This window comes from Glycine max, chromosome 19 (genome assembly GCF_000004515.6).
Source record: "Glycine max cultivar Williams 82 chromosome 19, Glycine_max_v4.0, whole genome shotgun sequence".
Lineage (NCBI taxonomy): Eukaryota > Viridiplantae > Streptophyta > Magnoliopsida > Fabales > Fabaceae > Glycine > Glycine max.
In genome coordinates, this window is record NC_038255.2 from 40,657,196 (window position 1) to 40,668,352 (window position 11,157).

Sequence of the window (11,157 nt, forward strand, 5' to 3'; positions counted from 1 at the left end):
ATCCAAGAATGGAGAAAAGAGATCGAATAAACTCTGGTTCTAACCTTTTAAATAATAAGTGTTTGTTATTTTAATCCTTGATTTTGTAAAAACCGTTCACTTTAGTCTCTTTTTCTATTAAAAAAATTATTAAAAATAAAGAGAAAAAAGATTAAGATGAATGTGATTTTATAAAATTGAGTAAAATATTATTTATTTTTTTTATACAAAGGAAGGTTAGAGTGATCATCAATGACAACATTAAGAACTAAAATTGAGATTGATCGAGTCAAAAGAGATATTTTGTTCATATGCTTAGTCTAAGATTTCAATACTCTTCTATGATATCCACCGATGAATTAACATTACAATTCCAAAAGATTTTGATAGTGTATTTAAATTTAAAATTCATTAAACTTAAAACCTAACTCAAGAATAAAGAATATAACTCTCGCATCTTTAACTAATTATAGTAAAATTCACCATTACCTGTGTAGGGTTTATTGATTTGATATGTATTTTGTTTTCTCTAATAGTACATGATTATTATAAGATATAAATTTCTTTTTGTATAGCATAAAATTGCTCAATTATATTGAGGAAATCTAGCTTAACTCTGTTAGTTAAACATGATGTATAATTTATCGTAAATCCTCCGGTAGTGTTTTTTATTCTTAAGGATAAAAAAGAATTACTTCATTGGTTGGCAAGCTCGGACCTAAATAGACATCTTTTCAAGTATCGATTTATTTTATTTGCCAAGTGTTCTAGCATTTTGAATTTTCATAGTCACTACTTGACATTGTGGCATAATTATAGTATGCAAAATAGGAGTAGGTTATCAAATATTAGACGATTTTTTAATTTTAAAAACCAAACACATGAACTAAAAAATTTATAACTCACACATCATCATGTTTATAACTCACGAATTATGTTTAATTAACTGTTCAAATTCAAAATGGGTCACTGATTTATCCTAAAGATAAAATTTTAAATAATAGACCATGAAATCCTATATGATAATAAGTGGACAAATAATTAATTTTTTTATTTAATCATATTATTGATACAAAATATCTATTGATTATATCATTAATTAACCTCTATCAAAAAATATAACTTATCATCTTTAATAGGATTCTTCTCTTCCAAATATATTTTTCTATTCCTAAGACTCGAACTTGAGACTTTAATTAAAAGGACCAAATCCAAGAACGAACCACCGATTTATTTCTAATTATTCATTCATTTAAGAATATCGTATAATAACCTTTGTATTCAAGGTCACTTGATAATTTTTCCAATTAAATATTTTTTCTTCTACCAAAATATCCCTACAAATTGTTAAAATTGATTTTCATGTTAATTATTCTTTTTATCGTGTCCAAGATTTTAGACATTATTCATAGGGCAAGGTTTGTGCAAAATGGCATATTACACATAAAGCTTGATAATTTAACATATTTACAGCCACAAATGAAAACTTGTTCAATGTCCAGTCCCTCCAACCCTCTCTCCTATCTCCTACCACAACCTCAACAAACCAAAAAAAGACATACTTCAAATCACAGACAACACTGCTGGGGCCAATATCCTATCTTTTTTCACCCAAAAATGGGGTATTAGAGAAAAGAATTACAATGAAGAGAGTTAAAATTAAAAAATAGACTTCTTTATCGAATTTTCCTTTCCAAAGTAAAAATTGGCATTTCTAAAGTAGTCATCTACCGTTATTGTTTTTCATTGTTTAAATGCAATGACCCGTCCCTCATCAACGTTAGGCTCAGACTGGCAAACCTCTCTCGCGAATACTGCCTTGATGCTTTTCTCCAATCTGTGCCAGCCTTCATCATTGTAGCAAATTCGTCGTAACTTATCCTTCCATCCTGCAATTTCATGAGGACAAAAGATTTAAGGAAAGTTCCAAATAAGAGTATAATTATAACAATTTTTTTATTTAAAACACGCTTAAGGTCCATTTGATTAGTTAAAATTAAGGTATTGGACACGACAAGAACAAAACGGGACAAAAACAAAGTTATAGGACAATTTTATAATGAACAACACAAGTAAAATAATATAAAATTTACTAAAATACTTAATATTAATTATCTTAATACAATTGATATCAAATTTAACGAGTTTACTGAAATAAAAAGAGAGATTAGAATAAAAAAATCTGGTGTTTTCTTTTTAAAATGATTATGTTGGTTATTTACAATTTTTTCAATTATTAAAGAGATATAAACAGGGATATATATGTATCTTTTTAATATTTTGTACTTCGGACAAAAAGTAGTCCCCTAATTTTCTGAGTAACAAAAAGTCTTCATTTGTTTGATTTGTGTTGTCCCCTAATATTTTTCAAATCAAACGTGGAACAAAAATATTTGTTCTGTCCAGTGACCTGATTTTTAATGAATCAAACGGACCTAAGTTCACTATGCAGCTCCATATAGGCGCAGAACACCAAATGGTGGAAAGAGAACCAAGAAGGGTTAAAGAATGCAGAAATGACTATAATCACAGATTTTTTTAAGCTATCCTTCTCAGTGCAAAACAGCATAACACAAAAGAAACCAAAAGAAAATTAAGAAAGCAGCAAAGCTATCCAATTTCTCTGCATATCGAGTAACAAAACATGGTGACAAATATCTACTATTTATGTATAACCACAGAAAAAAAATAAACTAAAAAGAAATTGATCTACAAGGTAAAATGGACTGACCTTGTCTGTGTCCACATCATGCATAATTGCACTGATAACTTCTTCACTGTTTGTGTCAAGATCATCAGATAAGGCGCTACGCAGCTCCTCAATCTCAATATACTCACTTTTGTTCTGATCAAAAAATTGGAAGGCTTTGCGAAGATGCTCATCATTTCCCATCTTTCTTAGATGAACAGAAATGGCTACAAACTCTCCATAATCTAGGTGCCCATCCCCATCTACATCACCCTGTGAAAGCAGCTCCCAAAGGTTAGGAGTGAACAAGACAACCTTCTAAGGGCATGTGTGTTATACAATGATTTAACAGAAATTATACAACCATGTAGCACTTTAAATTGTGAAGCTTCTTTTAAGGAAGAACAGAAATGGCACTGGGGAAAGAAATGAATTAAGAATGCCTGCTTGTGGCGTTTTTTAGTTAAGCATACCTAGTTAAAGAACCAGTAACCTATTGGTGTTTGCAAATTAACTAATACAGTTATACTAAGTAAGATCCAAGTTTACATTTATTTTCACATATCAAAAAGAAAATACGCTGAAAAAAAATAAAAGACCTCAATCTTATATAAAGGTACTTATTTTTTAAGTATCAGCTTTGGAATAAAGATTTGAGATAAAAGGTGATAGCAATACTCACAGCTTCCATAAGAGCTTGGACATCTGATTCGGGAACTTGATGACCAAGTTTATGCAACCCTACTCGTAATTCATCAATGTTAATCTTGCCTCTGTTGTTTGTATCCATAAGCTGGAATCCCTCTTTTAGCCCAGCAGCTTCTTCTACTGTCAAATGCTCAGCAATCACCTGTTCACATGAAATATCAACCATCAAGAAAAAATTACTAACTCATGAATTAGAATGGTTATTACACGGATTAACATTTCACGGATGATTGCCCAAGTGCCAAGTGGTATTCAAATATTGTTCAGAACATTACCCTTAAAGCTCTTTTCTTAAGCTTGTTCATTACAGAAAATTGCTTGAGCCTTGCTCTAACAGTTTCTCCTAAGGAAACATTAGGAGCTTTCTTTGCATTTTGTAACCATGGATGATCTGCATTTAGTGAACAATTAATGTTACGATTATTTCAACATTGCAAAATTTAAAGGGAAAAAAGAACAAGATGCTAAGCAGAAATGTCAAGCAAAATCTACACTTCTATTCATCTCTCAAGATTCTATACGCACAGCATGTTACCTAACACTTCTTGTGCAGTAAGCCGCCGCCTCGGGTCAGGATCTAGCATCTTCTTCACAAGGTCTTTTGCATTATCAGAAACTTTTGGCCATGGATCCCTTTTGAAATCAACAACAGATCGTATGATTGCTTGTGCAACTCCTTGCTCAGTTTCTTCATTTTACCAAAGAGGAAGAGAGACAGAAAATTAGAAAATCAAACTAATCAGATACAAAAAGTAACAATAATGAAAAAGAAGTAGCACTAAAGTGAAGGGGAAGAGTGAACAATTAAATTTATTAAATCCCCCAGTGCATTCTAACTTTGAAAATATTACAGTGCATTGGTTGCATGAACTCCAGAATGACTTAAAAGTGAGCCATTTAAAACCTCAGTCTTTGAAAATCTTAGAAACATCATCATTCATAAAACAAAACTAACCTGCCCAAAATGGCGGAACACCACAAAGTAAGATGTATAGAATTACTCCAGCACTCCAGATGTCCACTTCTGGCCCATAATTTCTCTTCAATACCTCAGGAGCCATGTAATATGGACTTCCAACTATCTCATTAAATCTTTCCCCTGGCAAAAATGGCAAACTTTGAGTTAACTATAAATCAGTATAAGCACCATTGCAGAAATGCAATGAAAATCAAGCAACAACATTCATCAATTCAACCACCAACCAAAAGCACTACCTGGTTTAAAGAACACCGACAACCCAAAATCTATAGCCTTCAGAGCTGCGGTTTCCTTTTTATTTGCAAACAAAAAGTTCTCCGGCTTGAGATCCCTATGCATCACACCTTGTTTGTGGCACATCTGCAACACAACAACAAACAAAACCACAATTCAATACCTATTTCACCAAGGTACTCACTGGGGCAAAAAAAGAGCAAAGATTCCCCATAGCACCCAAACTGAAAAAGAAAAAACACTCACACACAACCAAACTTACTAACTTCAAAAATAAAACAAAATCACTTTTTTTTTAACAAAAAAGGACAGAACCTCATAAAATAGCTCATAAACCCCAACACAACAAAGTAAACACCAATTAATAACCTATGCCCCATCAATCCTCACTGAAAAACTACTACACAATAAACACAGCGTACCCAAGCAATCAGCTCATTAAATAAAAACTCCCCAACCCCAAAAGAAATTCTAACTTTTTTTTTTTTATCACAGGTATCCTCCACGAGAGACAATCCTGTTCAAGTCAAACCATTACGAGCAGTAAAGCTCTCCTTCCAAATAATTATCGCAGCCTACCTACTCAGGACTCAAACTCGAAACCACTAGTTAATCTGGAAGACACTTCAACTTCATTTTTTTCCTTTCTTCTTATCATAACCTGATTTCAATTTTCAGTTTTTTCACACAAATTCAAATCCAACAAACTGAAAAAACCACAGATCAAGGCAGCAGATCGAACCTGAACGACTTCGACGATGGTCTTGGTGACGGCGGCGGCGGCGCGTTCGGTGTAGTGGCCTCGGGCCACGATGCGGTCGAAGAGCTCCCCACCCTCGCAGAGCTCCATGACGAGATGCACGGCATTGTCGTCCTCGTAGGTATCCTTCAAGGTCACGATGTTCGGATGCTGCGGCAAGTGGCGCATGATCTCCACCTCCCTCCTCACGTCGTCGATGTCTATCGCCGTCCGAAGCTTCTTCTTCGAGATCGACTTGCAGGCCAGCTCCTCCCCCGTCTCCTTGTCCGTACAGAGGTAGGTTATCCCGAACTCACCGCGACCCAGCTCGCGGCCCAGCTCGTAGCGGGCCTCGATCTCGCGGCCCGTCGGGGACTTCAGAACGGTGAGCTTCGACCCGTTGGCGGCGGCGGCGGCGTTAAAACCGTAATCGATCGCGAAGGGGTTTTCCTTTTTTCCCTTTTTGCCCTTCTTGTTCGCCGTTTCGTCCGTGGACGGCGTGGCGCAGCAGTTTCCCATGTTCGGGGGCTACGAGGTTTCGCAGATCTGAGAAAAAATGGAAATGTTTTCTTTCTTTTACCCCCAAAAAAAAAGGAGGAAATTAAATTAATAAGAAGAAAAAGGAAATGAGAAATTAAAACGCGTGGTATGGGAGTGAAATGGAATTGAGATGAAAGGGTGGATTTATCATTTAGGTGTGTATGAGAAGGGTTTTGGGGATGGAATTGATGATGAATTTTAGCGCGTGTTTGGAAGCATCATGGAGGAAAGGGAACGGAACGTAAGGTAACTCAGAGAGGGTCAAACTTGTTTCGCTCAGACTTCGTCTTCCTTCATTATTATTATTAACGTATAATATTTGTATATTCGTACTTTTATTTTTATTACGCTAAATTTAATATTTTGTATATTTTTTATTGTGTTAAAATCAATATATTTCATGTTCTGAGGTAAATTATTTTTTTCTAATTTAATACATTTTTATTATGCTATTACATTTTTGTTGTGTTAAATTTAATCTATTGTGACAATTTTTCTTATTATATATTATAACTGCTGAATAAAATAAATTATTAAAAATTAATAACTAAATTACAATATGAACTTGAATGTTTAAATACTAACAAAAGGAGTATATTTTTATGATTCTATTATTTATCATCATTTATAATAAAAATTGTAAATAAATAATATAATTGTATGTATATATTTTTTCTAATTTAATAAATTTTATCACAAATATCTCGTATCACTTTTAAAAAAAAATCTCTATTGTTAATTTTTTATTTATTTCATTATTTAATTCTTGCTACTTTTTTATATTTAAAAACCTTATTTTTATATACTTTTAATCAAATAGCATAAATTACTAAATTAGTTTAAAATACATGAAATTCTTTAATGAATTTGAACATAATTAATGTTTTAAAGAATAATATTGAATCGTGAAGTGTTCTATAATTTTCTCTATTCAATTCATATTTTAACAATCATTTTTTATCAGTTTGTTGGATATGTTATAAAATATTTGTTAATTATTTAACAGTAATATGTTTTGTTTCTAGTTCAGATACATGATTATTTTGTTTAGATATATTATCCCAATTTAACAAGATAACATAACAATTCAAATGTAATAAGATAGTATATATTTCTATAATAATTTAAATTTAACTACAATATCAATATGATAATCGGTATAAACTTGAATAAGTGAATTTTACACACAAGAAATATGTATTACAATTTTTTAAATAAGATAAATAATTCAAATCAATAACCAATCTTTTTATCTTATTTATCCTCTATCTTCTTTTTCCTTTACTTGACTCTAAAATTTTTGCATCAATTATTTTCACATTTATAATACAACATGTTCTTATTCTAGCACCACCGCAGTCTTTCTCTATTGTCGTCATTTCGCCACATTGCATCATAATTTACTTCAAATCACAATATAAAAGCATTTGTTGTGACTTTGTTTACGAAAAGAATGAAAATATAAATAGTTATTGTATTTTGGAAAAAGTGAACAGTTTACATAAAATGTGTGGTTCCATGAATCATTTGTATATAACATGAGCGGTTATATGAAAAAAAATATGTAAGTTTTGAAGGGCAAAATAATTCTTGTAAAATAGAGATTAAAAGGTGATTACTAAAAGATATATCCTCTTTATTTGTTGGTATAAATTATTATTATTTTTTTTATTTTATTTCTCTATGTGGGAAAGGAAACTAAACTAAAAGATTGTTTTATTTTTAATTTTTAATCTATTTTATTTTTTTGTTATTGGATGAGTGATGAGTGTGGACTGAGTGATAATGATGAGTGAGTTCCATTGACTGCCCTTTTGGGTTGGGTGAAATTACGGAAGTGACATTTGGTGAACAACACGGAAGGGTGGTGGTGTAAATAACAAAGTTCAAAGTCACGCACCTAAAAAGTTGAAATTTATTTCTTTTGTGGAAAAAAAATACTAAACAAATGCTATTAAAGAACTCCTGCCAAGTTGGCCGGTGGGTGCTTACGGTGGCGGTCATTCAATTGTGACGGAGGAAACGTATGATCGTTTTCAATGCCGCCGGGACATCCACTATGTCAAGTTTTTAACCATTTTTTTTAATGGTTTCGGTATTTTTATTCGAGTTCACATAAAGTCAAACTTGTGAGTAAATTCTCATTCCCTCCGTCCCCCTCCTTTATTAATTTAAGCTTATTAAAAAAAAAATATATGGTTAATTTAAGAAATTACAATAAACATCTCATTTTCATCTTTATGTTTTTAAAGAATTTCGTGTTAATTTTTTCATATGAAATATGAAATATGAAATATGTCAACAGAAAAATCTAACATATTAGTAATATTGATTGGAACATGATGTAACATGTTAATTAATTGAAAAAACATTATTTTAAATGTTTTTATTTTAATTATTTATGTTTTTAAATGGTTCTATTTTGATAAGTTTTTTAAATAGTTTCTTTTTGGTTTATTAAGTTTGTAAAATGATATATTTTGGTTTTAAAAAGTATATATGATGTCAGAGTTTAGTGTATCTAATTGAAGATATTCTATCAAAATTATTTTTAATTAGATGTGTTGAATGTTATAATGTATTTATTGTTTATAGTTTTTGTTAATATTATTAATTGATTTATATGCACACTTGCATATGAAAATTATTTTGGAATTAGATACATTAATTATGTGTGTACCTGCAAATAAATAAGTCAATTAATGATGCTAAAAAAATGTAAATAGTAAATACATTACAACATTCGACTCAAAAACAAACCTAGTATATCAGTATTATATTGTAACAAATTTAATCTTCAATCTCTTAACAATAAAAGTAAAGTAACTTTTTGTTTCACTAATTATTAAACTTAGGTATTCTTTTATACTACTAAAATTTAAAAGTAAGACAATTCATATAAATCAACATGTATTTAGAAAATATACTGAACTAAAATTAATATACACTTTAATATATAATAATAAAAATATTATAAATATAAAAATAATATAGTGCAATAGAAATATAGACACAAAGACATGATAACGCTATATTTTCGTTAGTCTTGAGTAAGTGACTACCTTTTCAAGCAGGATATGTGACTTTGGAAATGACATTTGTTTAGGGAAGTGCTTCTTGAAGTTATTGTAAAAGTAAGACAAAATTTTGTATCAATTTTGATAGAATGTCCTCAATTACAGACACTGATATCATATTCAACTACTAGGACTAAAACCTTTGTGACATGAACTTCCACAACATTTACTTAGGGAAGTACTTCCTTAAGTTATTGTATAGATGTCTAAGGTAAGATCTATATGACAGTTTTTGTAGAATATCCTTAATTACATTCACTTGATCCTTACATCATATATATATTAATATTAAAATGTATCATTTCACAAATTTAATGATTAAAATAAAATATTTTAAAAACTTAAATATCAAAATGAAACTATTTAAAAACTTAAAATATTAAAATGAAATTATTTAAAAATGTCATTTAAATTAACATGTTATATCATCACCTTAATTAGTATTAATAGACAGATCACATTTTCCTGTTAATATATTTAATGTTTTAACCCAAAATGACAAAAATAAAACTCTTAAAAAATATAAAAAATTAAAATAAAACTTTTAAAATTTAGCATATTAAAACTAAAAAAACACTAAAACATAAAAAATAACATCTACCCTTCATTATTCAATGTCCTTACTGGTGGGCTCACTTGAAAGTTTCAAATGAGATTTGTCTGTTTAGAACTATATATATTAAGGTTGAGCAGCCACTCATCAGAGGATTGGTATTATAAAACTTTGCACTTTAAATTACACTTGAATGAATAAAATTATAATTTTGTATTTGAAATTAAAACAAAATTACTGAGTAGTTAAGACATGAACTAAAGAAATGCTTCAAAATTCAAAATGATGATGAAAATGAATTAAAAATAATATATGTTGTAAACTTGTTTCGTAAAAAAAATACTACTTCTTGATGATTTTAAAAAATAACATTAATTGTTTGTTTTAAAATATTAAATATTTTTAGTTTTTAAAAATTGAATATTATAATAGTAATTATTTTTTAGCGCATGCTCAAAATTTATAAAATCCAAAATGTATTACAGATATTAATAAACAATCATAAGCCATGAAAAAGCGAAATAAAGTCCACGGATAGTCTACACAATTTTGTCTTCACATTATAACAATTATTTATACTCATGCAAATTTATTGACATTATTTTATTATTTTTTATATACTTTTTAAATTTTTTTGATTCAATTTATAACAGTTTCAGCATAATAGTTTATATTTCTTTTAATATATTAGGGTATAACATTTATTAGTCTTTTGTAAAAAAAACAACATTTATTAGTCCAATTTGTTTACATTTAAAAGAAGTGATTTTGAAAAAAAGTGATTTTTTAAGAAATGAATAGAATTTGATTGTTGAAAAAGTCAAAAACTATTTTTTAAACAAATAATGTAGGAAAATACATAAAAAAAACTATTTACTTTATTAAAAAACACTTTTTTAAAAAAGTAAGCTTAAAAGGTTAGGTTAGCCGACTGAGTAGTCAACCTAGTGTGGGCTAGATAATAATGAAATAGATAACATTAGTCTGCCATTCAATTGACCGATGAAAACTTTTACTTTAATACTAGTGTTGAATATAATAATAATAATAATAATTAAAAAAAGGTTATTAGTGTTTGTCACGTGTTCAATGCATGTCAGTCACTAATAAATTATATAAATAGTGAATATTTATATTAACAATTTAATTTTCGAAAAAAATTATATCAATATGGACGCTCTCTTTTGATAGTGAATATTGGTCTTGTTTCTTTAGAAGATGAAAATCCCTTGACGGTTGGTGGAGTGTTAACTGCAAAGACAAATGTAGGTCACCTTCCCTTGCTGTACTGTACATGTGGGTTCATTTAAAGGAGGCAACGTATTAATAAAAGTTGTTAGCTTCATAAAAAGATTGATCTGTTGGTACCAAATATTTTACTAAAGGGAATCCTGAAAATGCCCCATATTGGACATCATCTAAGAATGAAACTTTAATCTGTTTTATTGTTTAAAATTAAATGAAACTTTAATCTGTTTTATTGTTTAAAATTATAATAAAATGGAATGAAATATGTTAAAATTTATTTCATCTCATATTCTCATTTTCCTATCTTTCCAATTTAATAAAATGAGGTAGAATTGTTTAGTCTTTTTTATTTAATTATTAAATCATTTTATATACTTAAATCTCATGTAATTTGTGATGAGATATTTCAGT

At 29.4% G+C, this 11,157-nt stretch overlaps 1 protein-coding gene across 1 annotated transcript; it reads right to left on the minus strand.

The window, feature by feature from the left end:
- Positions 1 to 1,429: 1,429 nt before the first annotated feature.
- Positions 1,430 to 6,173, minus strand: LOC100790745 (calcium-dependent protein kinase 32). The gene is made up of 8 exons (XM_003554131.5): positions 5,332 to 6,173; positions 4,592 to 4,715; positions 4,332 to 4,475; positions 3,912 to 4,064; positions 3,652 to 3,767; positions 3,351 to 3,518; positions 2,711 to 2,941; positions 1,430 to 1,868 (listed from the first exon to the last, which is right to left on the minus strand). The coding sequence occupies exons 1-8, from the start codon at positions 5,845 to 5,847 to the stop codon at positions 1,713 to 1,715; spliced, it is 1,608 nt and encodes a 535-aa protein (XP_003554179.1). The 5' UTR covers positions 5,848 to 6,173; the 3' UTR covers positions 1,430 to 1,712.
- Positions 6,174 to 11,157: the final 4,984 nt, after the last annotated feature.